A 27,872-nucleotide genomic window follows, 5' to 3' on the forward strand; every position below is an offset into this window, starting at 1 on the left:
CAATAATTCTAAAATATACTGAGGAACAAAATCTTGGCATTTTAAAAATAGTAGATTAAACTGGACTACAAATCCAGTAACAAAATAGGAAAAACTGAAATTTTAACCTAATTATCTGATTTTTAACATACATTTATTTACCTACAGCCTAAGGGGACTGAAACTTTTGCATACATGTTTCAAACTACAGGCTTACCATTCTAGGGACCAGAGTTTAGTTCCTAGGCAGGCCACTATTCGTGTAGTGTGAATGTCTGTCTGTCTGTCTGCCTACACAGTCTTTTCCCACTCCCCAAAGATATAAGTTTTAAATTAACTGGTGTCTCAAAATTGGGAAAGTGTGATGTGTTTAAATACACTTGTGTCCCTTCAAAGATTGGCTCTTGGCTTTCAACTGAAGATGCTGGGATCATTTTTGACTCCCTTTGACCATGAAAAGGAAAAAACGTGTCTGGAAAAAAATGTGAATGGATTAAAAATATTTTTTTATAGGAAATTACGGAAAATTTAGTACTGTAATCTTGATCAGATTTTTTTTTATACAAATTTAATCTTAATTGGAGCTCATATCAGAAGGAGCAGCCCAGGAGGTACCATCTCAACACAGTGATGACCTCTTACTCTTTTTAACAATATTGTTAAAAAAAAAATGACCCATCAATGAATGAGGTGTTCATGGCAGAGAGAAAAATGCTGAAATGTGTAATTAAAAATTATACAACAATAATGCTGCAAGAAAATAAAGGTTTGTCATGTTATAGACCCTTTCAGTCACCCACATTATATGAACTATATACTAGGATAGGGAGTTCAAGCAGCAAATGCTTATCCCAAAAACCAAAAGGAGTATTCACCGTTTTAAGAAATTTTTTCAGTTATATTTCAGTGCTATAAATGAAAAGATTCCAGATTCAATTATTCTATCGGCTACAGTTTTCAGTCAGTAGTAAACATTCAAAAAAAGAAATCTGGCATACTGGATGTCCTGTCAAGAAAATTAAAGTAACTGTCAGATGTTCTTTAATATTAAAACATCACTGTGCAGTAAAACCCAACCCACCATTATCTTCAAAATTCCAGATTTTCCATTACATCGAAGTATCAGAAGACACAAGTCAGGCTTACTATAACAAGTTAACAGAAACAACCAGCTTTATAGGAAAACGTACAACAAATGAGGCACCAACAAAAACTTTCACACCTCCCCTGTGTTCACTTTCTGCCATTCTTCCTTCTGCTGGCTTGAACTTTCATTCACTGAAGCAATGACCACTGGCATCTTTGAAGACAGATGCCAGAGTATTTCTAATGTCAGTTCTGTTCTTCTTCTGACACACTTCAGGGTCAGACACAGCCCTGCAAAACACCTGGGGCCTCATGTAGAACGCCGTGTGTAGAATTCACACAATAACATGGCGTAAGCACAAAAGCCGAAATGTGCTTACGCACAGAAAAATCCAGATGCAGTAATCTGTGCGTACTCCAACTTCCACGTTCTTCCGCTACATAAATCCCGGTCAGCGTGAAAAGTAACGCTCGTGCACGCGCTTCATGTAACGCCCCAACTCCTCCCAGAATTACGCTTCTTTGAATATGCAAATCAATATAAATCGCCCTTAAGCTCAGCCTTCTGCGAAAAGACAATGAGAAAAGCATGGGGGAAAAATATAAGAATGTCAGCAAATACCAAGTGGAGGCAAAGGAAAAACATACTATCTGTTTAATTAAACCGTGGTATAATCAACAAAAGGAAGTTAATCGAGTGACATAGTGTGTTGGAGAAACTTGAAAGCTCACGTTCACAAAGTTGCACAGTGCCGGAAATAAAAAAGAAGTCACATATCAAAGCCGCCGTGAAAAGAAGAGTTGTAGCCCACTGTCTGAGTGTCATATGAAAGCTTATTAACGTACAGAGAAAAAAAGGTACACAGTGGGGAAAAAGCACAAAATGTCAACTTCAATCTCGAAATTTCCACTTTAATCACGTAGTTTATTTTGTCATTAAAGTAGAACATCATAAACTTCATCTTAAAATCGTTTAATTAACCAGTTTCTCATATCACATCGTAATTAAAGTATAGCGCGTTAAATGCTTTGTTTTGTATGTGATCTTCTATGTGCTCTGTGTGTGTGAATCACTACTTGCTTCTTAAACCGGCTCTCTTCCTCCGACAGGACACAGAATCCATTACATTCATGATATTACAGCTCTCTGAATAACTGAAAAACTGAGATGTATACGTAATATCATTTTCATGATGATAGGAGTAAAAGCACGTTATTAAATGTGGGTTTCACGGCGCAGTGATTGTGTGCGACGTTCGATGAAATTATTTATTGCAGCAGTACTCTTCTTTTTTATATTCAATATATATTGGCGTGGCCGCCCCTGCAGTCTTTGCTTTTCTTTCTCCAAGTAACCGATCGCCACACAATCAGCTCTGTAATAGACGTTAAGCCATCTGTAAGCTTAGAGCAGCGATTCTTCAAAACGTTTAAGGAACATTGAAATATCTTCATAGTACATGTTTAATTATTCTATCCTTCACACCAGTCCCAGTGAAGAATATAGATTATTTAAATGAAGTTAAAGTTTTATCTGTATAACATAATAAACATATTTTTCTGCATTTCATCTTAAAAATGATACCGTCATCATATGTAAATACGCGCTTTATAAAGTGGCGCAGGTCGTGTAATATTATAACTGTAGTGCAAGTTTACAGTGGGGTAATTGTACTTATAAGTACAAACAGTTCTACAAGGAGCACTTGATTGAGTGCATTTAAAGTTCTTGGGATTAAACTGTTTCTGAACTGCAAGGTCTGTATAGGAAAGGCTTTGAAACGTTTTGCCGTGGCTGAGGTAGCGTGTCCTTGAAGCTGTATACCGATAATTCTCTTTCCGATCAGCTGCTGCTGTGATTCACACTCAGATACAGTGATATACAGTGGTGTGAAAAACTATTTGCCCCCTTCCTGATTTCTTATTCTTTTGCATGTTTGTCACACAAAATGTTTCTGATCATCAAACACATGTAACCATTAGTCAAATATAACACAAGTAAACACAAAATGCAGTTTTTAAATGATGGTTTTTATTATTTAGGGAGAAAAAAAATCCAAACCTACATGGCCCTGTGTGAAAAGTAATTGCCCCTTGTTCAAAAATAACCTAACTGTGGTGTATCACACCTGAGTTCAATTTCCGTAGCCACCCCCAGGCCTGATTACTGCCACACCTGTTTCCATCAAGAAATCACTTAAATAGGAGCTGCCTGACACAGAGAAGTAGACCAAAAGCACATCAAAAGCTAGACATCATGCCAAGATCCAAAGAAATTCAGGAACAAATGAGAACAGAAGTAATTGAGATCTATCAGTCTGGTAAAGGTTATAAAGCCATTTCTAAAGCTTTGGGACTCCAGCGAACCACAGTGAGAGCCATTATCCACAAATGGCAAAAACATGGAACAGTGGTGAACCTTCCCAGGAGTGGCCGGCCGACCAAAATTACCCCAAGAGCGCAGAGACGACTCATCCGAGAGGTCACAAAAGACCCCAGGACAATGTCTAAAGAACTGCAGGCCTCACTTGCCTCAATTAAGGTCAGTGTTCACGACTCCACCATAAGAAAGAGACTGGGCAAAACGGCCTGCATGACAGATTTCCAAGACGCAAACCACTGTTAAGCAAAAGAACATTAGGGCCCGTCTCAATTTTGCTAAGAAACATCTCAATGATTGCCAAGACTTTTGGGAAAATACCTTGTGGACTGATGAGACAAAAGTTGAACTTTTTGGAAGGCAAATGTCCCGTTACATCTGGCGTAAAAGGAACACAGCATTTCAGAAAAAGAACATCATACCAACAGTAAAATATGGTGGTGGTAGTGTGATGGGCTGGGGTTGTTTTGCTGCTTCAGGGCCTGGAAGGCTTGCTGTGATAGATGGAACCATGATTCTACTGTCTACCAAAAAATCCTGAAGGAGAATGTCCGGCCATCTGTTTGTCAACTCAAGCTGAAGCGATCTTGGGTGCTGCAACAGGACAATGACCCAAAACACACCAGCAAATCCACCTCTGAATGGCTGAAGAAAAACAAAATGAAGACTTTGGAGTGGCCTAGTCAAAGTCCTGACCTGAATCCAATTGAGATGCTATGGCATGACCTTAAAAGGCGGTTCATGCTAGAAAACCCTCAAATAAAGCTGAATTACAACAATTCTGCAAAGATGAGTGGGCCAAAATTCCTCTAGAGCGCTGTAAAAGACTCATTGCAAGTTATCACAAACGCTTGATTGCAGTTATTGCTGCTAAGGGTGGCCCAACCAGTTATTAGGTTCAGGGGGCAATTACTTTTTCACACAGGGCCATGTAGGTTTGGATTTTTTTTTCTCCCTAAATAATGAAAACCATCATTTAAAAACTGCATTTTGTGTTTACTTGTGTTATATTTGACTAATGGTTAAATGTGTTTGATGATCAGAAACATTTTGTGTGACAAACATGCAAAAGAATAAGAAATCAGGAAGGGGGCAAATAGTTTTTCACACCACTGTAAATACTCCGCGTGGTGCAGTGAGAGTAATATGGAAAAAGATGATCCGCTGTGGCAACTCCTAACGGGAGCAGCTGAAAGAAAAAGAAGGTGCAGTTAGAGTAACAATGGTAAAGCAGTTATAGTATTTTGAATTCTATGGCTGTTCCCTGGACCATTATATTGTTACAAGTTAATTACAATCAGATGCATTACACTAATAAACAATATGCGGTTAGTTTCAGTGTATTTATAAAGCCGCATCAGGAAAATAAGGAGTAACCACACAGGAACAGTACCATTGCTTTGACGCTGGGTGCCGCCAGTCTGCAAAACCGAGCGGAGAACTTGCGTACGAGAAGGTATGAGGTACCATGGAAAAGTGCCTGGCTTTACGCCAAGTGTAGGTTTTATACATCGCGATATGAACGTGGAAAAGTTTTTACGCAACATTTCTGTGCATACGCACCGTTTATACATGAGGCCCCTGGGCTTATCAGTCTAGAAGGCAGAGAAGGTGAGAATTCCCTTTGCCAAGGTCTCCAGTACTTAAAAAATTAAATAAAAATAAAATAAAAAAAAAAGCAACTTTACTTGCCAGCTGCAGTAAACTGTCTAATAACATGAAAACTGGTGATAACAAAGACAAAATTAGTGGAATATGAGATAATTAAGAGCAGGAGTACTTCTCTACATATGTTTGTGTGTATACTAAATACAAGTAAAGTAAAAGCGGTTTGGTATATAAATCTGTAGGACATTAAGATTTAACTTCACAAAACTTTAGAAATTACATTTTTTATACTGTAACTTATTGTCTTACATGGTGGATACAGAATGGTAATTCTCTTAGCTACAATCACAATTTTACGCAAAGAATGTTTAAACATTCTTCTTTAGGGAAATTGTTATTTTAATTAGAATACTTAAAACGTACTTGTACCAAACACCAAATAACTGCTTAAAAATGCCAATTTTGCTATCAGGCCGATTATGCACATCCTTATAATGAATAGGAGCAGACTGAGGGCAATTCATGGTTCTTAAAAAATACCTTAGTTCAGGTTGAAGAATCAATCATGGAAAAGGCGCTAAATAAATAAAATGTATTATTATTATTATTATTATTATTATTATTTTATATTATTAATGATTTGATGTCTGCTGTTTGAGTGCAATTTTATTGCTGTATACAGAGTAAATACTGTTCCTAAAAATGGGGATCGAGCAGGACTTTAACCATGTCTGGACCACCATTCTCTTTATCTTCCCTTGTCCTTGTTATCTGCTTTTCCTGTCTTAGCTTTCTGCTGTTTGTCATTAAACACAAAGTCTGTATTTTTACAGCTGTATTATACAGTTTTTCTTTACTGACCCTACATCCATAGGATTGTTCCAAAATGATTTTTTTTGGAATTCAACAGTACATCTTTTTTCTGGACATTTGCTAGAAAACAAAAGGACCTTCTATTCCATTTTCTTACTGAGTTGTAGTTTTAATTACATATGTCCTTTAAAAATAGCATACACAAGTAGTAATGTCTAGGAAACAAAAAAAATCCTAATCTATAATGCTTTGTCACATTTATCAGTCTTATTAAATTCTAGTAGTTATGACTTTGTCAGTAATAACAGGAGAGAAAAAAAACCTGAATGCTTTATTGGAAAACCAACTGCAGGAAGAAGTTTCTCTGCGGTTTCCAGGCAGTAATCCTTTAGTCACTATATCTTTCTCTGTGTCACTGCATGAACAATCGCTCACTCCCAGAATCTGAACATCTCTTACATTTACAAGGACCTTTTTTTCTTTTCTTTTCTGCAGGCTTTGGCTCACTACACAATTTAACAGGGAAGACCACCACCGTAAGAGAAAGAGATTGTACTCTGGAAATCTTTATCAAGCCCAGACAGAGTTTATCACCTCTAGAACACACAGCATTAAAGGACGTAAATCTGAAACAATACATCAAACATGTGTAGTACTCTCACAGCATTGAAGGAATCAATGGAAGATACAGACAAAGACTGGTAAATGATCAAATCAAACTGTCCTGAAAAAAATTACAGTGCAACAAAAGACACCTGTACTTTATTAAATTATTTTGCCATGCTACCCAAACATGGGCTAAAGATTAAAAGGATATTCTCGTGTCTTGCGTAAAACACAATATATGCATTACTGAATTATTACAGTATCGTAAATATACACACATCTATCTATTATATAAAAAATTCCTGGGACAAGATAAGACTTTTTAGCCTAGGACGACACAAGACTTTTTCAGATAATCTTATGTCCCGCGAGACAAGACTTTATGCCAAGAGATTTAACCATGCCTGGGGACAAAAAATAAAAGACAAAGAGTAGATGACAAAGTAGAACATCGTTAAGAGGTTCTAAAACGTTGGCACGATACACATGCAGAGCAGGTTACAGATAACTAAAGTACTAAAATTCGGAAGTCTCAAAAAAAATTATAGTAAAGATCGCATCAGTGCAAACAAATGGAAATTAATACTCTGTGATATAAAAAAACAGCAAAAAAAGATTGAATATATGGACATACTGTAGGTGATATGACCGAAGTATGTAGATATTGTTTGGCTTTAAACTTTAAGTTGGAGACTTGTAGATCTTTTAATTCGTGTTGCCATCAGGGAAAAGTAGTGTTTCTTCCCAATGAAGAGGCCTATCCGCAAGAATTAAAAGATTTGTTATTTGGTGAAAGTGAAATCCACATTCGCGAGCAGCACAGACACGAAGTGGCTGGTGTGTAGCGCAGGCCGGGGGGTTGGCGAGCGAAACGAGCAAGGGGTGAAGCCCCCTAGCTATATAACAATAACTTTATATTCCTCCTTGTCATTTTCTAATAACTTGTGTATTTACTGTATGTATGTATTGCTATACACATAGCCATGTTAATAATGCTAAATAAAACAGCAGAAGAGATTAAGTTAGTGTTTTTCCAAGTTTCCTATAAATAAAAGAAAACATTCTATCAGCAGAAAGTGAGAAATCTTGAATTCGTACATTTTTAGAGTATGCCATACATACCATAACCAAAGAAACTCGGACAGTACTGTTCCAATAAGTCCATTTATGATTATATACACCCAAACAAGCATGCTTGGTAGCTCAAAGTCTTCATAACCAGTATAATGAAGCAGGAAAAAACCGGGCCACAACAGCAGCAAGTTAAATAAGCCAACAAAGCCTACAAGGACAGAGAAAAATATAAAAAAAATAAAGAAAATCACAGGTTAATGGGCACTAAATTTAAAATGCATCTTTACCCCCTGGGATTGGCTCCAGCAGACAACCGTGACCCTGTGTTAGGATATAGCGGGTTGAGAAATGACTGACTTTACTCCTCTTTACTAATATGTTTCCAACCTGTTTTATGTGCAAGTAATTGCTGAATATATTTCATATATAGTGTTTATAAAAAGGTGATTGGGAAAAATGTACTAATAAAGTTTAGTTACAGGCAGTCACCGGGTTACGTACGAGATAGGGACTGTAGGTTTGTACTTAAGTTGAAATTGTATGTATGCAAGTCAGAACAGGTACATAAATTTAATAAATGCTATTGTTGATTGACTGTAACCAAGTGCTCTGCCAATGAATGATGGAGTGTCACCTCTCTCTGACTTTTTTATTATTTCTACTTTATTTTCAATGGTGATGGTTTTTCTCTTCTTTACTGTATCACCAGCACTTGCATCAGATTTGTGTTTCAGAGACATTGTTAAAGGGTGAAGACAAAAGATTAAGATGACCTCTTCTGCACAGCACTGTACACGCTATCACAGCAGGAAGGCATCCGTCGTCAACACGTCTGAGTACTGACAACAGACAACGTCCTGCTATGTACCTAACAGTACAAGCAGGCTTGCTATTGAGAATGAATGGGGGCATCGACGGGCGGTTCATCACCAGCCCACCTCACAGTCACCTCCACTACAGTATGCTGCCTGCAGCATACGGCCACCGGAAACAAACACGGTGCGGCCAAAGGTGGGTAGTGAATTGCCCCCATTCAATAGGCAGCCATCCGATGCACACTACAATGCTACTACCCCCGCCGTCCCGTTCACCCTCAATGGCCTCCGTTCAGCCACAACTGGGTCACCACTTGCAGCATTACCAGCCGCCCACTGAGAACGAACGGGGCAGCTGTGTGAGGTGTGCAGGCAGTGAAACCGCTTGCTGCCAGGAGCTGCCCGAGGGACACAACACTGCGCAGGCAGGGAAATCGCCCCCATCCAGCCACCGTTCAGCCACCGCTTGCAGCATTACCAGCCGCCCACCGAGAACGAACGGGGCACCCATGTGTGTTGGGCAGGCAGTGAAACCGCTTGCCGTCAGGAGATGCCCAAGGGACACTGCACGAGCAGAGAAATCGTCCCCCTCCAGTCACCGCACCGCTTGCAGCATACACATACATGCTTTGGAACTACAGACTGGGATATATTGCTTGGGTCACATAGTGAGAACATTGAAGAGGCTGTTGAATGCACAACTGATTACATCAACTTCTGTATGGACATTGTAGTTCCAGTAAGAACAGTATGCTGCTATGCTAACAACAAGCCATGGGTTACAAGTGACATCAAGGGCCTTTTGAACCAGAAGAAAAGGGCTTTTAAAGGTGGTGATAAGCATGAGCTCAAGTGCAGAAGGAACTCCGAGTCCAGCTCAGGGCGGCGAAAGAGCAGTACAGGAGAAAGCTGGAGCAGAAGTTGTAGAACAACAGCATGAAGGAAGTGTGGGATGGGATGAAGATTATCACTGGCTGCAACTCGAAGCGGGGTGCCGCCATCGAGACAGACGTGGAGAGAGCAAACCAAATGAACAATTTCTTTAATAGGTTTGATCACAGTAACCCACTCTCACCTCGGAGTACTGCATCCTCCAACCATCCTTCTGCTGATACCAGCATAGGTGAGACATCCCCACCCACAATTACAGCAGCCCAGGTGAGCAGAGAGCTGAAAAGACTTTGTGCCAGCAAAGCAGCGGGTCCAGATGGTGTATCGCCACGATTGCTGAAGGCCTGTGCGTTGGAACTGGGGAGTCCTCTACAGCGCATCTTCAACCTGAGCCTGGAACAGGGGAGAGTCCCAAGGCTTTGGAAAACATCTTGTATCACTCCTGTCCCAAAGGTATCACGTCCTAGTGAGCTGAATGACTTCCGCCTGTTGCTCTGACGCCACATCTGATGAAGACCATGGAGCGGCTGCTGCTTCACCACCTGAGGCCACAGGTCCGCCACGCCTCGACCCTCTGCAGTTGCATACCAGGAGAAGGTGGGAGCGGAGGATGCCATCATCTATATGCTTCACCGATCCCTCTCCCACCTGGACAGAGGCAGTGGTGCTGTAAGAATTATGTTTTGGACTTCTCTAGTGCCTTCAACACCATCCAACCTCTGCTCCTTAGAGACAAGCTGACTGAGATGGGAGTAGACTCACACCTGGTGGCATGGATTGTGGACTATCTTACAGACAGACCTCAATATGTGCGTCTTGGGAACTGCAGGTCTGACATTGTGTGCAGCAATACAGGGCGCCGCAGGGACTGTACTTTCTCCGTTCCTGTTCAATCTATATACATCAGACTTCCAATATGACTCGGAGTCCTGCCACGTGCAAAAGTTCGCTGATGACACTGCTATTGTGGGCTGCATCAGGAGTGGGCAGGAGGAGTACAGAAAGTTAATCAAAGACTTTGTTAAATGGTGCGACTCAAACCACTTACACCTTAACACCAGCAAGACCAAGGAGCTGGTGGTGGATTTTAGGAGGCCTAGGCCCCTCATGGACCCTGTGATCATCAGAGGTGACTGTGTGCAGAGGGTGCAGACCTTTAAATATCTGGGAGTGCAGCTGGATGACAAATTGGACTGGACTGCCAATACTGATGCTCTATGTAAGAAAGGTCAGAGCAGACTATACTTTCTGAGAAGGTTGGCATCCTTCAACATCTGCAGTAAGATGCTGCAGATGTTCTACCAGACGGTTGTGGCGAGTGCCCTCTTCTACGCGGTGGTGTGCTGGGGTGGCAGCATAAAGATGAAAGACGCCTCACGCCTGGACAAACTTGTTAAGAAGGCAGGCTCTATTGTAGGATTAAAGTTGGACAGTTTAACATCTGTGGCAGAGCGACGGGCACTAAGCAAACTCCTGTCAATCATGAATAATCCACTGCATCCACTTAACAGTGTCATCTCCAGGCAGAGGAGTAGCTTCAGTGACAGACTTTTGTCACTGTCCTGCTCCACTGACAGACTGAGGAGATCGTTCCTCCCCCACACTATGCGACTCTTCAGTTCCACCCGGGGGAGTAAATGCTAACATTAATTTTATTTTAATTTTTTTCATTTTTATTACTATTTAATTTAATATTGTTTCTTTGTATCAGTATACTGCTGCTGGATTATGTGAATTTTCCCTTGGGATTAATAAAGTATCTATCTATCTATTACCAGCCGCCCACCGAGAATGAACGGGGCAGCCATGTTTGGTGGGCGGGCAGTGAAACCGCTTGCCGCCGGGAGCCCCCCCGAGGGACACTACACTGCACGGGCAGCGAAATTGCCCCCCCTCCAGCATCCGTCCAGCCACCGCTTGCAGCGTCCCAGGCCGATGATGACGACATGGCAGTTACTAAGGCGCATGCGTTGCAGCTGCAGCCCCATTCGTAAGTCGTAGGTCGGATGTCCGTAACCTGGGGACTACCTGTATTAATAAATTACAAAATATTGTTGAGCTTATTATAATATTAAAATTAATTTCACAGAACATTGAAAAAATTCTTAAAGTCTAAATACCGGTCAATCCTTTTGTAGGTTAAGTATCAGTTAAAAAAATCTAGGGAATATACAGTAGTGAAAACTGGATGCTGATATAATAATAGTCATATATTCATTTTGGGTTGTTTGTATAATTTTATGGAACTGTTGTACCCAATCAGGGTTTACAAGGTTAAAAATTCCATTTATGATGAAGGCTTGGCCTAAATTCAAGTACTATATGGAGTTTTGTCATTTCATTCTGTACCGCTTCTTAATGCCATTTTGTGTACATCCTCAGCAGAGTGTGAGTTCTCAGAACCTTGACCTTACGACACTGTGGGTTCAAAGGCCAGCAATTAACCTTGTTTTGTAATCAGAGATTGTGGATAAAACAAACCTTTGTAAATAAATCACCTTCTGAAAATATCTCTCTGGTTTGAGTTTTTGCTTTGCACTTTCAACTTTGATTTTCACTTAACTTTCATGTTTTGACATTTTAAATATTTTGATTTTCAAAGTTTCAACCATAGCTTTGTTACTTGACTACGTCTCTCTTCTGATGATTTTCTGTATTCCTGCTAGTCATCAATAGTACAATAGATGCTTCACACTGAAAAACTGTTTTATATATAAAAATGATACACTGATCAATTAATGTTTAATAAATGTGTAAAAAAATATATCATAGCAAAGCTTAAGAACTGATAAACACAATAAAATAATTACTATAATAAACAATATATTTAATTTTTCAAACTTTCTAGGAGATAATATTCTATCACACTTTAATACTTGACTAGTTTGGTTTTGGACGGGAACTAAAAAATCTAATGGTTACTATTTAAAAAACTCATAGATCTTTGATGCTGCCTTAAATTAACCACAAACATGACAAGCAGTGAGACTGAAGCGTGTTTGTAACTGTAGTAGGCCTCTCTACCGCTTATTCTTAATTATGCAAATTATAGCATGATGCCAAGCAGGCAGAACTAAACCTGTGCCCAAAGGGATGCAGTAAATACACGTTTTTATTATAAATCTCCTAAATCACAGTATAGATATTCCCTTGAAACACATTTTTAAGATTGAGCAGACACTGTTTTCCACCTTTTTTATTGAATCTGTGGATTCAGAATTACCCTGTTTCCAAATGCAGTTTTCTAACAATTCATTAAACATGAACGGTGCTCACTTCCCACAAGTCTACTCAGTTTATTGCAGATTCTTGTTAGAATAAATCAAAACAAACAAGCTTACCGAAAAACATTGGAATATCAAGTTTGTCTTCACGGTCAACCTTTCTCTTGATCATCACAATGTAAACTGCATACAGCACTGCACCCATTAATGACCAAACAGAACCTACAATTTAAAAGTGAGATGGTAAGTCAAACCATTCCATTCATTTTTATTAACAGTGGACCAATAATTACAATTTTAGGGCTTTCTAGCAGCAGGTTCTTATTTAAATGAAGTAGGCACAACGGGCACAAGATAGGCATCACATATCAGTCCACAGTGAAATCACAGGGCAAAATAATTCATTCATTCTCAGCCACTCAAACAAGGCCAAATTAAAGTAGTTAATTCATTTAAGACAAATGTTTTTAGGTATGGGTTGAAGACAGGCATAGCACAAGAATTACCCAAGCAGTCATGTGGAGAATGCACAAACTCCACACTGCCAGTGACTGAGCCAACATTCAAACCCAGTCTCCCGGGGCTGTGAGACAGTTGCACTAACATCAGAACCACCTAACCATCTTCTAAGTGAAACCCTGAATACTAAATTATAGTACAGTAAGAAACTATAAAATCACTAGAATTAAATTAATTAAAAAGCACATTTATAGTATATACTAATATAAAACATACAATCCTGCAATTCTGACTATGATGTAATAAGCCTTTAAAGCAATACCTTTTATCAAGTTAAGAAAATCTGTGATAGTGCCAACAGGCACAAACAGTTCACATATAACCAAAAAGACAAATGGTATATATTCACTGCAAATCTTTTTTTTTTTTATAAATATTTTTTCATACATTAATAATAATCCACTAGATAAGTATCAGGTTTAAGGATGTAAATGACTCATCAACCAAGATTACTTGTTAATATTTGCCTGCTCTATCCATAAAAAGCATGCAGTATAGAGAAAACATTTTAAGAACCATTGTAATTTTCTGGATTCCTATATGAATGGCCCCTATAGTATCTATCTATCTAATGTTACCTTCATTAATAACTCTTAATATTAGATAGTCTGATTAAACAAATGTAGCACACAAAATCATCAGCTGTGCTTAAATATGGTTAAAGTTGAAAATATAGTGGGAACCTTTACATTTTGTAAGTGGCATGCCTCTTGTAGCTGCTGATCTGACCTGTGCAGTGTCTAAAAGGCATTTTGGCCAGATTTATATTCCTGGGATGATCTGCATGAACAGCTTGCTTCAAATCATGCCACAATATTTCAATAGGACTGAGGTCAGGACTCGGACTTTGCTGTTCTGTTCTGCACTATGGTATTTCTTCTGTTTATACTGCTCTGTGGTGATTTATTCCTTGGACTGCAAGACTCAAGTTCTTTTGAGCTTCAGATTAGAGACAGATGCACTGATACTCAACTAAGGAATCTACAGAAGCAACTTGGAATACAATGTTCCTTAAATGATTGCAAGCCACCCAGGCTTTGAGGCAGCAAAACAGCTCCTCACTACGATGATCCCTTCACAAAGGTTCACAGTTAGAATCAGGATTTGGTGTTGCTATACAGTGTTTCGTTTTCTCCAAGCATTTCACCAAACAAAGTATACATTTGTCTTCAGAAGTCACTGTTACAGCAGTGCTGTGGACAATCAAGAAATAGATGAAATAGACAACCACATTTCGTTTTTCTGTTCTTTATTGGAGAGCAGTGGTTTCCTATGTGACTTGTTTAGTATTTTTTTTTCCTTTCTAGTGCCTTGAACATAGCATATTGTAAAATAAGAGAGATGGCTACGAGACCTGGGTTCTCTTCCAGGGTCCTCCCTGCGTGGAGTTTGCATGTTCTCCCCGTGTCTATGTGGGTTTCCTCCCACGGTCCAAAGATATGCAGGTTAGGTGCATTGGGGATCCTAAAACTGTCACTAATGTGTGCCTGGTGAGTGTGTGGGTGCCCTGCGGTGGGCTGGTACCCTGCTGGGGGATCTGTTCCTGCCTTGCGCCTTGTGTTGGCAGGGATTGGCTCCAGCAGACCTCCTTGACCCTGTGTTAGGATATAGCGGGTTAGACAATGACTGACCAACTGACTGAGAAATGGCTACAGATCCTTAGATGTTAACTCCTTCAGTGTCGAAATGCATGCAAATCAAGGGATCACTGCAGAGCACCCATTAACAGGAAAAGTACCAATGAAATGTCTTCATGGTGCACACTTGCTGTTGGCCTGTCTTTAAAAAAAAATGTTTGTATTTATAGTTTTATGAGCGTCAGCAAATCATCTTCATCATCATTTTTTTAATTGGTCATGTTGCACTCTTTTTTTAAACATGTAATACTAGGGTATTGTACCGTGTTTGGTAAGTGTGAACATCTTAAGCAATAGATTATTGTGGAATTTTTTTCTGTAATAGGTGATGCTCCAAGTGGTATCCCTCAGTGACTAGTTCTAGTTCCGCTGTTCCTTTAAATATACATTAATGGTCTATGTAAGCATGCAAATAATAACTTGGGTAAGTCTACAGATGATATCAAACTAAGCGAAATGTAGAATAACCTGAATCATTACAGTGGGACATACAGCCTTGGGCAGATTTATGGCATATTAAATTTAATGTAAATAAGTACATGTAGGAAGTAAAAATGCTAGGTTTCAAAATGGAGGTTTGACCTTCAAAAATATATCTTATGAGAAGGATCTAGGAGTCATGGTGGACACTTCACTTTGTACATACACATTGGACAAAAGTGACTAAGATATGCAGAGTCAATAGATCCTATTATTAAATTTAGTAATGTACTTGAGAGGCCTCATCTTAAGTACTGTGTGAAGTTATGATCTTTTAAATTCATGTGTTTTTCCTAGCGATTCATATTATGATTTTCCTCAACCTTGACAGGCACGCTGTGTGGCATGGTGGTTAAGGCTTTGGACCTCAAATCCTGAGGTTGTGGGTTCGAATCCTGCCACTGAAACTGTGCGACCCTGAGCAAGTTACTTCACCCACCTGTGTTCCAACTGGAAAAAACAAAAGGAGATGTAATCAATTTAATCTCAAACGTCGTAAGTCGCTCTTATAAAAGAGTTAACCAAACAATTTAATAAATGTTGACAGTGCATATTTAGAGAATATCTTCAATAAAGACCTGATTATATCAATTTTGACATGTGCTATTTACTTAATTAGACTTATCTTTAATCTTTTACTGTAACTTAGATAAGAAGATATTACATTTTAGGAGCTATGTATGCAGGAATCCAAAAACTCCCAAAGGGTTCACAAATGTGTTTCTCTATTAGATAATGCAGTGCAATCCCAGTAAAAGAATTGCAGCAGAGTAAAAACAAATACCTATGGTGTCCTTCCCATCAGAGCTATCAGACCCAGACAGGCTTACAAGGACTACTCCAGCAATGCTGAAAAAACAACAAAAGAATAAAATGTACCATATGGCTTAAAGTAACACTTAGGCAAGTACAAACAAGGACATTTTGAAGAACAAAAGAGAGAAAAACAGTTTTGGAATTTGTATTCACTCACCTTAGAACTACTGCTAAAAGCTTAGACAAAGTAAACCGATCACCACTATTACTAGGAAATATTGATGCCAGTATAAGAGTGAAGAGTCCTTGTGGGGTTGTATGGGTGGACAAAAAAAAAAAAAAAGAAAGAAAGGAAAAACAGTGAGTATTAATTTCTTCACAGTATTTAGAGAACTGAATGTTGGGTTTATATATAAAGTCTGTATATTTCTATGTGGTTTTCCTCTAACATCCTAAAGTCACAAAGTTAATCCTATTCAGCTGCTCTGAACAGACTTTCTACAATGAGATCCGGTGGTCTGTGATACAGACTGGCAACCAGCCCAATACTGGTTCCTGCTTTTTGTCCAGTAAGCTTCACTACTCTGTGATCCTTGACTGAAATCTTTTCACATAAAATCTAAGAAAAAGTAAGGACATGTATCTAGATGTGAGAAAACCACCCAACAAAGTAATATGCAGGATGCCCAAAAGAACCACAAAACCACATCAAACAACCTCTGCACTCCTAATTCTTATGATAATATTACCTTAACCTTTGCTCTCAAAAAATTGAGGTTACTGGCAATGCTAGGTGTGCAAAAGGATTTGTACATTTCTGGAAGTGTTGTTTCTGAATGGTTAAGCTATGATAAAAACATCTGTCACATTATTTCTCTAAAAAATGAAAAATGACATACTTTTGACCATTGAATTTATTTTAGTTAAATGCAGTACTTGGGATAAAATGATGTAAGCATGAAATTGAATGTATATGTTGAACCATGCACATATTTACAATCTATACCAGCAGCTCCGTGTATCAGTATACTGCTGCTGGATTATGTGAATTTCCCCTTGGGATTAATAAAGTATCTATCTATCTATAACTATAGTACCTAACATTCACATTTTAGCCAATTTACACTTTGTCATAAAAGATTTGTTAGCTAAAAAAAAAACCTAAATTAAAGTGCTTGATAGGCTTAATTTATTTTAGAATCTTACCAGATGTTGAGGACAAAATGTTCACAATGGCTACTTGTGTGTCTGATAGGGCCTCTTGATAGGCAAAATTGGCCAGAAACCACTAAACAACAGAAAAACAACAATGCAGTAAAATTCATCAGTTGTTAATGGGTGATTACTCAGCATTTCACTGTATTACAAGGACAAAAGTCTAAGAGAAATGGGGGTCACACACAACATCATTTATCAAAGCTTCTCTATAATGTGCCATTTGCTTCGTTTTGAAAAACAGAAAAATAATATCTTGTATTCAGTGTTAAAAAAAAGAAGCCTTTACTTTTTAAAATTGCATTTTTGAGTAGCAGGAAAAGTACTATACAAATATAAAGATTAATATTATTTTGTATACTGCAATGAATATTTCTAAAAATAATATTTTAAAAATCCTGTTTTAAGAGCAAAGTGGCATTGACAACTATAATGGACCAGGAGGTGAATAGGCAGATGTAACCAAAAAAAAGATCAAAATAAGACCTGTATCTGTGCATTACACCCATGTTAACTATGTGCAATAACTATTTCTAATTAAAATATAACTCTATTGGTGGTATTGTATTAGTTTGTAATATGCATACCATGCAATTATATATAAACAAACACATACATTTATGCAAACTATACATAACCACATATGTAAATTAGTTACACATCTAAAAATGTTCTAACAAACCAATTCCTGAATTTAAAAAAATAGTATTAATAAAAAAGCATGCAAAAACAACACAGTAAAATATGTAAAATATGATCTTTGACCTATAAAAGAGAAGCAAATGTGTTTTTAATAGCCCTGTCACCACATCTCTAAATAAATAAATAAGAATACATTTTAATGTAACATACAAGCAATAAACAAATTTTATAGACTATGTCAGTAGCTGCTGAGCCAATTTTGGAGTATTCACCAGAAATCACAGGAACAGACTGCCATCTGAAGGATATTTTAAAAATTACACCTTTAATATAAATAAACCGTTTTGCTATATAGTTCTTTGAGTCTACTTTTTAAAATTTAATAATAGCCCAACTTACAATTATCTATCTGAAACCACATCCTACCTTAATTAATAAATCTCCCATTTAGAAAACACTTAACAGTAAAAGTTATCAAAAAATATACACACAATGGAAGACATTTTAGTTCACTCACTCAAAAACAGTATTATTGCAGAGAATGGTTTTTTAAAAGTAATTTGTTGATCTTACCACAAAACAAAAGAAGAAACTGATTTTTGCCACTTGTGTCACTGTTAGTTTTCCAACCGCTTTTAACATTGATTCATGGTCTTTTGCTGCAGGATATGACATTCTTGAAAGTTTTGCTTCTAATGCATGTGTGGATGGCAGTTGTCTAACCTCCATAATATTGCTAAAACGAACTCTTGTTTTCTTCAGAGCTGCTGAACGAAAAAGAGTACATACATATGGTTGAACAAAACTAAGAAAGAGAGATGGGCACAGAACTAATGTTTGTACAGTGTAAAGGGAAATGTACATTTAATAGTTTTTAAGGGAATTTGTGGATCTGGTTCTAAAATTACCTACATGACAGTTGTACACCAGATGAAGGCTGTATAGCTGAAACATTCTGCTTTTAACGTTCTTTCCTTTTAAGCATGGAGAAAACAAACCTTTAACCTTTTTTTCTTTGCAGAAGGACACAGCTATAAAATAACTCAGGCTAAAATGCCCACAAAACAAAATCAGTATAATCTAATGAGATACAATGTGTGTATGAAAGTCAGCCAAAATGAACAACTCAAAATTTACAAAAAAACTAAAATTAACCATACAAAGATAGAAGGTTACTTGGGATTAAAAAAAAACACTAAAAATGTTTCCTTTTTGCCTACTGCTTCAAAAACAATGGTAATTATAAGAATAATATTCTTCTTGTAGTAAGACGAAAAAAATTTGAGTATATATACAGTGCATCCGGAAAGTATTCACAGCACATCACTTTTTCCACATTTTGTTATGTTACAGCCTTATTCCAAAATGGATTCATTTCATTTTTTTTCTCAGAATTCTACACACAACACCCCATAATGACAACGTGAAAAAAGTTCACTTGAGGTTTTTGTAAATTTATTAAAAATAAAAAAAACTGAGAAATCCCACGTACATAAGTATTCACAGCCTTTGCTCAATACTTTGTCGATGCACTTTTGGCACCAATTACAGCCTCAAGTCTTTTTAAATATGATGCCACAAGCTTGGCACACCTATCCTTGGCCAGTTTCGCCTTTTCCTCTTTGCAGCACCTCTCAAGCTCCATCAGGTTGGATGGGAAGCGTCGGTGCACAGCCATTTTAAGAACTCTCCAGAGAAGTTCAATCGGATTCGTGTCTGGGCCACTCAAGGACATTTACAGAGTTGTCCTGAAGCCACTCCTTTGATATCTTGGCTGTGTGCTTAGGGTCATTGTCCTGCTGAAAGATGAACCGTCACCCCCAGTCTGAGATCAAGAGCACTCTGGAGCAGTTTTTATCTAGGATGTCTCTGTAAATTGCTGCAGTCATCTTTCCCTTTATCCTGACTAGTCTCCCAGTTCCTGCTGCTGAAAAACATCCCCACAGCGTGATGCTGCCACCACCATGCTTCACTGAAGGGATGGTATTGGCCTGGTGATGAGCGGTGCCTGGTGTCCTCCAAACGTGACACCTGGCATTCACACCAAAGAGTTCAATCTTTGTCTCATCAGACCAGAGAATTTTGTTTCTCATGGTCCGAGAGTCCTTCAGGTGCCTTTTGGCAAACTCCAGGCGGGCTGCCATGTGCCTTTTACTAAGAAGTGGCTTCCGTCTGGCCACTGTACCATACAGGCCTGATTGGTAGATTGCTGCAGAGATGGTTGTCCTTCTGAAAGGTTCTCCTCTCTCCACGGAGGACCTCTGGAACTCAGACAGAGTGACCATCGGGTTCTTGGTCACCTCCCTGACTAAGGCCCTTCTCCCCCGATCGCTCAGTTTAGATGGCCGGCCAGCTCTAGGAAGAGTCCTGGTGGATTCGAACTTCTTCCACTTACAGATAATGGAGGCCACTGTGCTCATTGGGACCTTTAAAGCAGCAGAAATTTTTCTGTAACCTTCCCCAGATTTGTGCGTTGAGACAATCCGGTCTCGGAGGTCTACAGACAATTCCTTTGACTTCATGCTTGGTTTGTGCTCTGACATGAACTGGCAACCGTGGGACCTTCTATAGACAGGTGTGTGCCTTTCCAAATCATGTCACATCAACTGAATTTACCACAGGTGGACTCCAATGATGCTGCAGAAACATCTCAAGGATGATCAGGGGAAACAGGATGCACCTGAGCTCAATTTGGAGCTTCATGGCAAAGGCTGTGAATACTTATGTACATGTGATTTGTCAGTTTTTTTATTTTTAATAAATTTGCAAAAACCTCAAGTAATCTTTTTTCATGTTGTCATTATGGGGTGTTGTGTGTAGAATTCTGAGGGAAAAAATGAATTAATTCCATTATTGGAATAAGGCTGTAACATAACAAAATGTGGAAAAAGTGATGCGCTGTGAATACTTTCCGAATGCACTGTATATATATATATATATATATATATATATATATATATATATATATATATATATATATATATATATTATATACAGTATATTATATACACACACGTTCTATATTACTACAAAAATAATAGTATGGAAAAATAAGTGTAAAAGTGAAGACTTTAATCTGATTTATTTTTTAATAAATCATGAGTGAATGTGTGCCTTGATATTACAATAAACTGGATGAACACAGAAAAATAAAAAAAAAAATATTTATCACCTACGTGATTCACATTCAGTGTTAATATCTCCATTCTTTTCAGTAGCTGCATCTTGAAATTTCACAGGAACATAGAGTGGTTCACTCTGAAACAAAAAGAAGACTTAGGCGAAGTCTAAATAGCAAACTCAAAGTATCTGAAATACATCTTCAAGGACAGCTGCTCTGAACAGCCTTTCTATAATGAGATTCGGTGGTCTGTGATATAGACTGACAACTAGCCCAGTACTGGTTCCTGCTTTTTGTCCGGTAAGCTTCACTGCTCTGTGATCTTTGACTGAAATCTTTTTACATAAAATCAAAGAAACCTCAAGGACATGTATCTAGATGTGAGAAAACTACCCAACAAAGTAATATGCAGGCTTTAGCGTTGTTGGAAGACATTATAAATGGACAAATTTGAAGCAAGTGTGCATTTACAGATGTTGATGACTGGCTTCTACGTCGATTTCGATTTCCAAGAACAATCCTCTAGGAGCCGTGTGCTAAACTGGCGTCAGCTTTACAAAGGCAGACTTTGAGGAATTGTGTTCTACCTGCTCCACTACAAGTTCTGTCTATCCATGGGTTTTTAGCCACGGGAGCTTTTAAACATTAACTTGCTGACCGATCGTGTATTTCTCAGTCATCACTAAGTCACGTCATGCCAACTGTATAGGTATATACAGTTAGATATCTGGATGACAACGGATAATACAAGATTTCCTTACACTGTGGTTGAACTGGGAAACACCAAAGGACAATTAGAAGCAACATCCGTTTTTTCAAATGTATTCAAAGCAGTCAATTGCATGCACATTCCTATTGCAACAGTGCTGGACAAGTTACATCAGCAAGGGATGAATCACCAAAAGAATAAGCTGGCATTACATCATATATAGCAAGAGAGACTATAAAAAAAGGCAACTCCACACAGTTGTAGGTGCTTTTTCCAACTAGTGTGGCAAAAGGCAAACAGTCCTTTTAAAGATAGGAAGGCACCTCAAAGATGTAAAGAGCAGAGAATCTGTCCGCTGTGGCTCTTGGTGCCGATGCTACACTATAAAAGCGCCTTCAGAAAATGACTTTGCTTATGTGAATAGAAAGCATTTCCACTCGGTGAATATGCTGCTCTATAGTGCACAGAAAGTGTGTCGCATTGTGCAAGCTTGTAGAGTGTTGCATAATGTGGCATACAATCATGGCTTTCCTGTACCTGAAGAGATGTGGTATGACGAACCTGACCCTGACCAGTAAATGATTAAGAGTTACAACTTAGTTTGAATCTAATTAGCAGAATGTAAAAATAGGTAATCAGATGCAGTATTTATTTTTTAACCAAATCATTTAATTTGTGGTCAATGACACATAGTACGGCCGTTATATTTCTTAGTTCATTGGCCACACATCTCTTACGGCATCCACTATTGCATTTTGTGGCACCAGAACAGCGCCCGTCAGAGGTGTGGGCACAGCCAGTGCCTGAAGATGTGCTGGGTACAGCTGCACCATCACCACATGGATTTGAATCCTTAGCACGTGGGTCAGCTTTTGCAATATTGTGTGAAACAGAATAAACAAACTGTGGGCTGTGACTTGCTTTTCAAGTCGACTTTGATATCTGACCACTTCTTTTTTTATTATGGGCACTGTATGACTTTCTGAACTTGAACTTTTGAGTGTCTCCACCACGCTGTATCACTCCATCAACTTCCTTTTGTTACTTATACCACTGCCAGAGCCGGCCCTAGACAATTTCGGGCCCCCCTGCAGCTAGAGGGTCCGGGGCAGAGCTCTGGCCGCCAAGCGATTTCCTGCATTCTGAGCTGCAGAAATGCGTTTTCCCGGCATCTATAACCATCATTTTTTGACCATTTCCGTTTGACACTGACAACCGTAACCGTAACACACTGACAGGAGCCAAATTTGCAGGCTGTCAGCGCAGACTGTCATACAAGGCCCTGAGTGAAAGGTATGAGTGATGGAGGTCGGAGTGGGCCCGCATAAATGTCTTTAGTGACGATACATTAACAGATAAAGCTACATTTTAGCCAGCTTTTGCTGTTTCCACCAGGCAGCACGTGGAGGTAAATAGCTAGGCCAAGCACTTTTTCTTTTGTTCTTTATAATATTCTTTTTTTTATGTTATGAAGATTATTTTGTTTTTACATTTTTATTCGGTTTTAAAGCTTGATTTCATACTTTGACATATTCAGATTTCCATATAAAATAACATACCAGCAGATATTGAAATCTATTTCACACAAAAGACACTTTTCGAACCTTGGCACTGGCAAACTCATGAATAAGTTCAGAATAGTCAAGAGATTCGACTATCTCTTGCTCAATTGAAATCAATGCCAGACTGAAGCGTAAGTGGTCGCCTACTGAGGACAGAGGCACAGATGAGCCGTGGAGGAGGCAACAGGCGCACGTGCCTACGTGGAATAATTAGGTGATGGAATTATGTTGCCTGTGAATTATATATAAAAAAAATTAGTAATAGAGGTTGGAGTGAAGGAGTCTGTTGCTCCATTGGGCCCTCCGCAGCAGTGTCGCATCACAGGAAAAAAAAACCTTGGGAGCCGTGGCCCCTCTCCAGCTGTGGGCCTGAAGCGTTTGCTTCGTTCGCTTCGCCCTAAGGCCGGCACTGCTTAAGCCAACATATAGTATGTTTTTCTTTGCGTCCACTTCACATTCACTGAAATTCTTCCTTTTTCTATGTGCTTTGCCATTGTCTTTTAACAAAACATTGAATGGAAGGGGGTATTTATAATGATTTGCATATTCAAATATGCAAAATTCTGGGAGAAGTCAGTGTGGGGCAGTAAGTGTGCGCACATGCATTAAATTTCAAATTCATTGGGGTTAATAAACAGGAAGTGTGTGAAACTTGGCATATGCACAGTTTTAAGCATCTGTATTTTTTGAACAAACGCAATTTTCTAGTTTTGCCCATATGTCATATGAATTCTATACACGGCATTATACATGTGTCCTTTGTTGTTATATGTAATTTAAAGCAACATAGCAAAAAGACTTTCATCAAACTTTCATCAGAATGACTATGATGAATAAATGACCATCCCCGACTAGAACACTGCTAAGTGCTGAATGAGTTTCCACACAGTAAAAATCGCCCTTCTTTTATACACATTGTCTAACTTTAACAGCTATAAAGAGTACACTGTAACATCAATGGAACTTTCGCAAAGTATTCTGGAGTGTGATTAGAGAGAAAGTGAAGAGGAGCATTGTGACTATAATGTGAAACACGGTATCATTGAGGAAGCAGACAAAAATGCCCTTTGGTCTATGACCAAATATTCCAGAATTACACAAAAGGGGCTTGGTACATACATTTTATGCAGTAATTTAAACTAGCATCAAACCAATGGGGGTTTTCGAACTACATTTCTTCTCTTGTTTAAGAACCTCTGCTAGAACAACAGGCAATCAGTCATAAGCTAGCACTGATAAATTATGGATGATAAATAAGAGAACAATAAATTTACCATGGCTTGTAAATGCTTGTAGGAACTTCTTAAATCGCTAATCTTCAATGAAATAGAGAAGCATATTACATTGATTTAAGATGTCTGTTTAACTTTGGTACATGTATGACTATTTTTATTCAAATACTTTTTATTCATGCAGGGAAAAATGCATATACAATTGTAAAATATTTTAAGTCTTTCATATTTTTAATTCAAATCTTGCCACAGTATATTGTGTTTTAAATGGGGAACCTAAACATTCAAGAAAATACAAATACATAAAAGTTAAATGATATAAAAATATAAACTAAAAATATAACAAGATTTTTGTACTTACTAAAGAATTGTTCAGACTGCTATCTGTAGTGCATGCTGTAAAGTAGCCCTCCGCATCAGCAAACTGAAATAAAAATTAAATGAAAAATTACAGTTGAGCAGGAAACAATATTCACTTGTATTAAAAAAGGAAAAAATCATTACAAGTTTATGGGTGTAACATTTTAACATTTGATCAATTTAGGTATTGAAGGAGTGAACATTGGAAGACAAGTTTAGCCTACGTGATGCAAACATGAATGGAAGGCAGCTTATGGGCTCTGGTGATGGTAGCTACCTAGTGAACAAGGGGTTAGCGTTATGGACTAATGCTTTCTCTCATCCTCCCAATGCAGAACAGATGACTGACAGCCACTCAACCACTGATGCCACTTTCATTTTCCACCCTCCTGGACCTGTTCTTTCCTACCGAGTCACCATATAGTCCCAGAATCTGTCAATTTGCTTCAGTTCAATTAACAGCAACTTGTTGTGTGTTTTATCAATTTTATCTTTTTCAGTTATATGGGATCACCACCAGTGACCCAGTGGTGGTGCTCCAACCCATTAAAGTTGTTGCGTCTTCTCTTTTACACCTATTTAAAAAAAATTTCTAAAAGCAACCAGAAGTGTCATTCTCAAGTTCAGCCCTGGCTATACCTCTGTGTCTGTCTTCATGTTTTTATTCCAATTAATTTCACAAATTAGGGATAGTCCTATATCTAATCGATCTGTTTAATTAAGTGGACTTTTTTCTTCTCTTTGTTTTGAATTTAGAACAGTACACTATTATATATTGACATTTTTTGTGCTGTAACTTTAAATTCTTAAGTTATTTAGCCCTTTTTCACCTTTTCTGTGGGGTTGGTACCCTAATTGTAGAGTTGATCTACAAAAATTTGCCAAAGTGTGTTTCAAAGCAAATATACTGTGTTTGCTGGGAAACTATTTTCTACCAAATATTTTCTGGGTTATTTTGTAGGCAAACATCTTTTTTGCAAATTCCTCATGATGCTTTGTGAGGCTACTGTGACATTACAGTACTGTAGCAGCCATGCACAGAACTTTCATGCATGATTTCAATAAGATTGCTACCTGATCTGCTTCTGGTATCCATGATGTCACAATCCTGTCCAGCCAGATTTGTATCCACATGTGTTTAAAGATCAACAGGAAACTTCTATTTTATTTGAGGGGTACACAAGTTGACTATAATGAGTACTGACACTGGATATATAACTCGGACTCCTATGTGCAACTGGTAGCACCACAAGGCTAATTATGCATATAAAATTGGTCATATAGAGTCAAAATAAGCCTTAAAGAAGCCCTTCCTCTCCCTGCTGGAGTCAGAATGGGACCCAGTGACATGAGAACAATAATGAAAGATTTTATATATATATATATATATATATATATATATATATATATATATATATATATATATATATATATATATATATATATATATATATATATATATATATATATATATATCTTTCATTATTGTTCTATATATACACACACACAAACCAGTAACGGCATACTGCACGATAACATGCAGTGAATATGAATATATCGAACTTGAGCATTCCTAGTTTTCAGACTCTTTCTCTGTATGTTTAGCATTCGTTTACTCCGCGGTTGATGCACTTGCTGCTTCCTGAGCAGCTCTTCTTTTCTCCACCCTAGCGGCCCGCTGCTACTCTTCTTTCAGCAACATCTTTTCTCATTAAAACTGATTAAGTTAGTTATTTAGTTTATTCTTCATAGTTACCTGTACATCCTTTTCTAAATTGATCTGAAAGTGGAATAGAATTTTCCTGTTTGATTTCCACAAATGTTTAAACCCTTCAAGTCAAGTCAAGTCAAGTCAAGTTGGGGAGCATGCACTAGTACAGTGTGTTCCCGCAACCACTACATGACGAAACAACTCGAGATTCCAGTTGGCAACCCCCCAACCCCCCAGACTGGACCCCCTCCGGAAATGACCCTCTATCTGCCGCAGCCAGGTGTTACATGGGCGACCCCTTGGCCTGGTCCAGCCACTTGGGTCGCCAACAATGAGGATCTTACGAGTTGGATCACCCTCAGGGAAACACGTCACATGGCCGTAGTGCCGTAACTGATGCTCCCTCACAATACAGGTAATGTGCCTCATTCGGGACTCCACGAGCAACCGCTCATTCGACACAAAGTCAAACCAGCGGTACACAAGGATTTTCCGGAGAGACACAGTACCAAAAGAGTCCAGTCTTCACCTCAGGTCACTGGATAGCGTCCATGTCTCGCAACCATATAGCAAGACAGGAAGCACCAGGACTCTAAAGACTTGGACCTTCCTCCTTTTGAATAGATAACAGGAGCGCCACACAACCCTTTCCAATGACCTCATGACCCAAAAGCTCTCCCAATCCGTCTACTGACTTCATAGGAAGAGTCACCCGAGACATGAATGCCACTGCCAAGGTAAGTAAACCTCTCGACAAGGTCAACACTCTCTCCGCAGACAGACACACTGTTGATGGCTGTGGCCAAGAGGTCGTTACCCTTGTAACAACTAATAACGTCCTTTACCTGAGAAAATGTAATTCTCATACCACAGGGTGATGTAGCTACTTTAAATCTTAAGACATACTTGTAACAGGAAACTACCTTTAACGGATGACCTAGTGAAAGTCCTTATATAAAAATCGATACTTACAAAAGCAGCATGACGTCCCCGAAATCCTTTTGAGCATTGCTGTCGCCACGGCTTCCACACGAGAAATCCAAGCAAATACAGAATAAACATGGATGTCTTTGCAAAGGTACTGAAGAAAGGCTTATTATATTCTTGATGCTTAAAAATATACTTTAAAGAAAAAAATAACAGTGATAAAAAAAAAAAAGCAAATTGATTAGAAGAAATGAAAACTGGGCATCTATGTACAGAACACAGAATATGCCTCTCAAGAAAAATTGTTATATGATATATAAAAAAAACATTGCTTAGTATTTCCGGACTACATATTAAAATTAACATTAATAAAAGCTATATTTCTGACCAGCAAAATTTTTGGTATTAATGACTAATATCAACACAGAAATAAAGGTAACAGAACGAGGAAATAAAGATAAAAAATAACACTGAAAATACAGATAAATGGATTCTAATAAACAAAATATACAGAAAAGCAAACAT

The 27,872-nt window shown here is 38.3% G+C and overlaps 1 protein-coding gene across 4 annotated transcripts in view; it reads right to left on the reverse strand.

Moving 5' to 3' along the window:
• The window catches only part of LOC120530788 (solute carrier family 35 member F5-like), a 51,878-nt gene that overhangs the window by 13,368 nt on the left and 10,638 nt on the right, over positions 1–27,872 (reverse strand). For 2 of the 4 annotated variants that reach the window (XM_039755398.1, XM_039755396.1), the window contains exons 3-11: positions 27,393–27,542; positions 24,711–24,773; positions 20,902–20,983; positions 18,299–18,489; positions 17,075–17,156; positions 16,086–16,173; positions 15,897–15,961; positions 12,594–12,698; positions 7,595–7,754 (exon numbers count right to left, since the gene is read on the reverse strand). In XM_039755398.1, coding sequence (XP_039611332.1) covers positions 7,595–7,754; positions 12,594–12,698; positions 15,897–15,961; positions 16,086–16,173; positions 17,075–17,156; positions 18,299–18,489; positions 20,902–20,983; positions 24,711–24,773; positions 27,393–27,542 — 986 coding nt within the window. Of the gene's footprint in view, positions 1–7,594; positions 7,755–12,593; positions 12,699–15,896; positions 15,962–16,085; positions 16,174–17,074; positions 17,157–18,298; positions 18,493–20,901; positions 20,984–24,710; positions 24,774–27,392; positions 27,543–27,872 lie in introns of all 4 variants that reach the window. The other 2 variants (XM_039755397.1, XM_039755395.1) reach the window with 1 other exon arrangement.

Source organism: Polypterus senegalus, chromosome 6 (assembly GCF_016835505.1).
Source record: "Polypterus senegalus isolate Bchr_013 chromosome 6, ASM1683550v1, whole genome shotgun sequence".
Lineage (NCBI taxonomy): Eukaryota > Metazoa > Chordata > Cladistia > Polypteriformes > Polypteridae > Polypterus > Polypterus senegalus.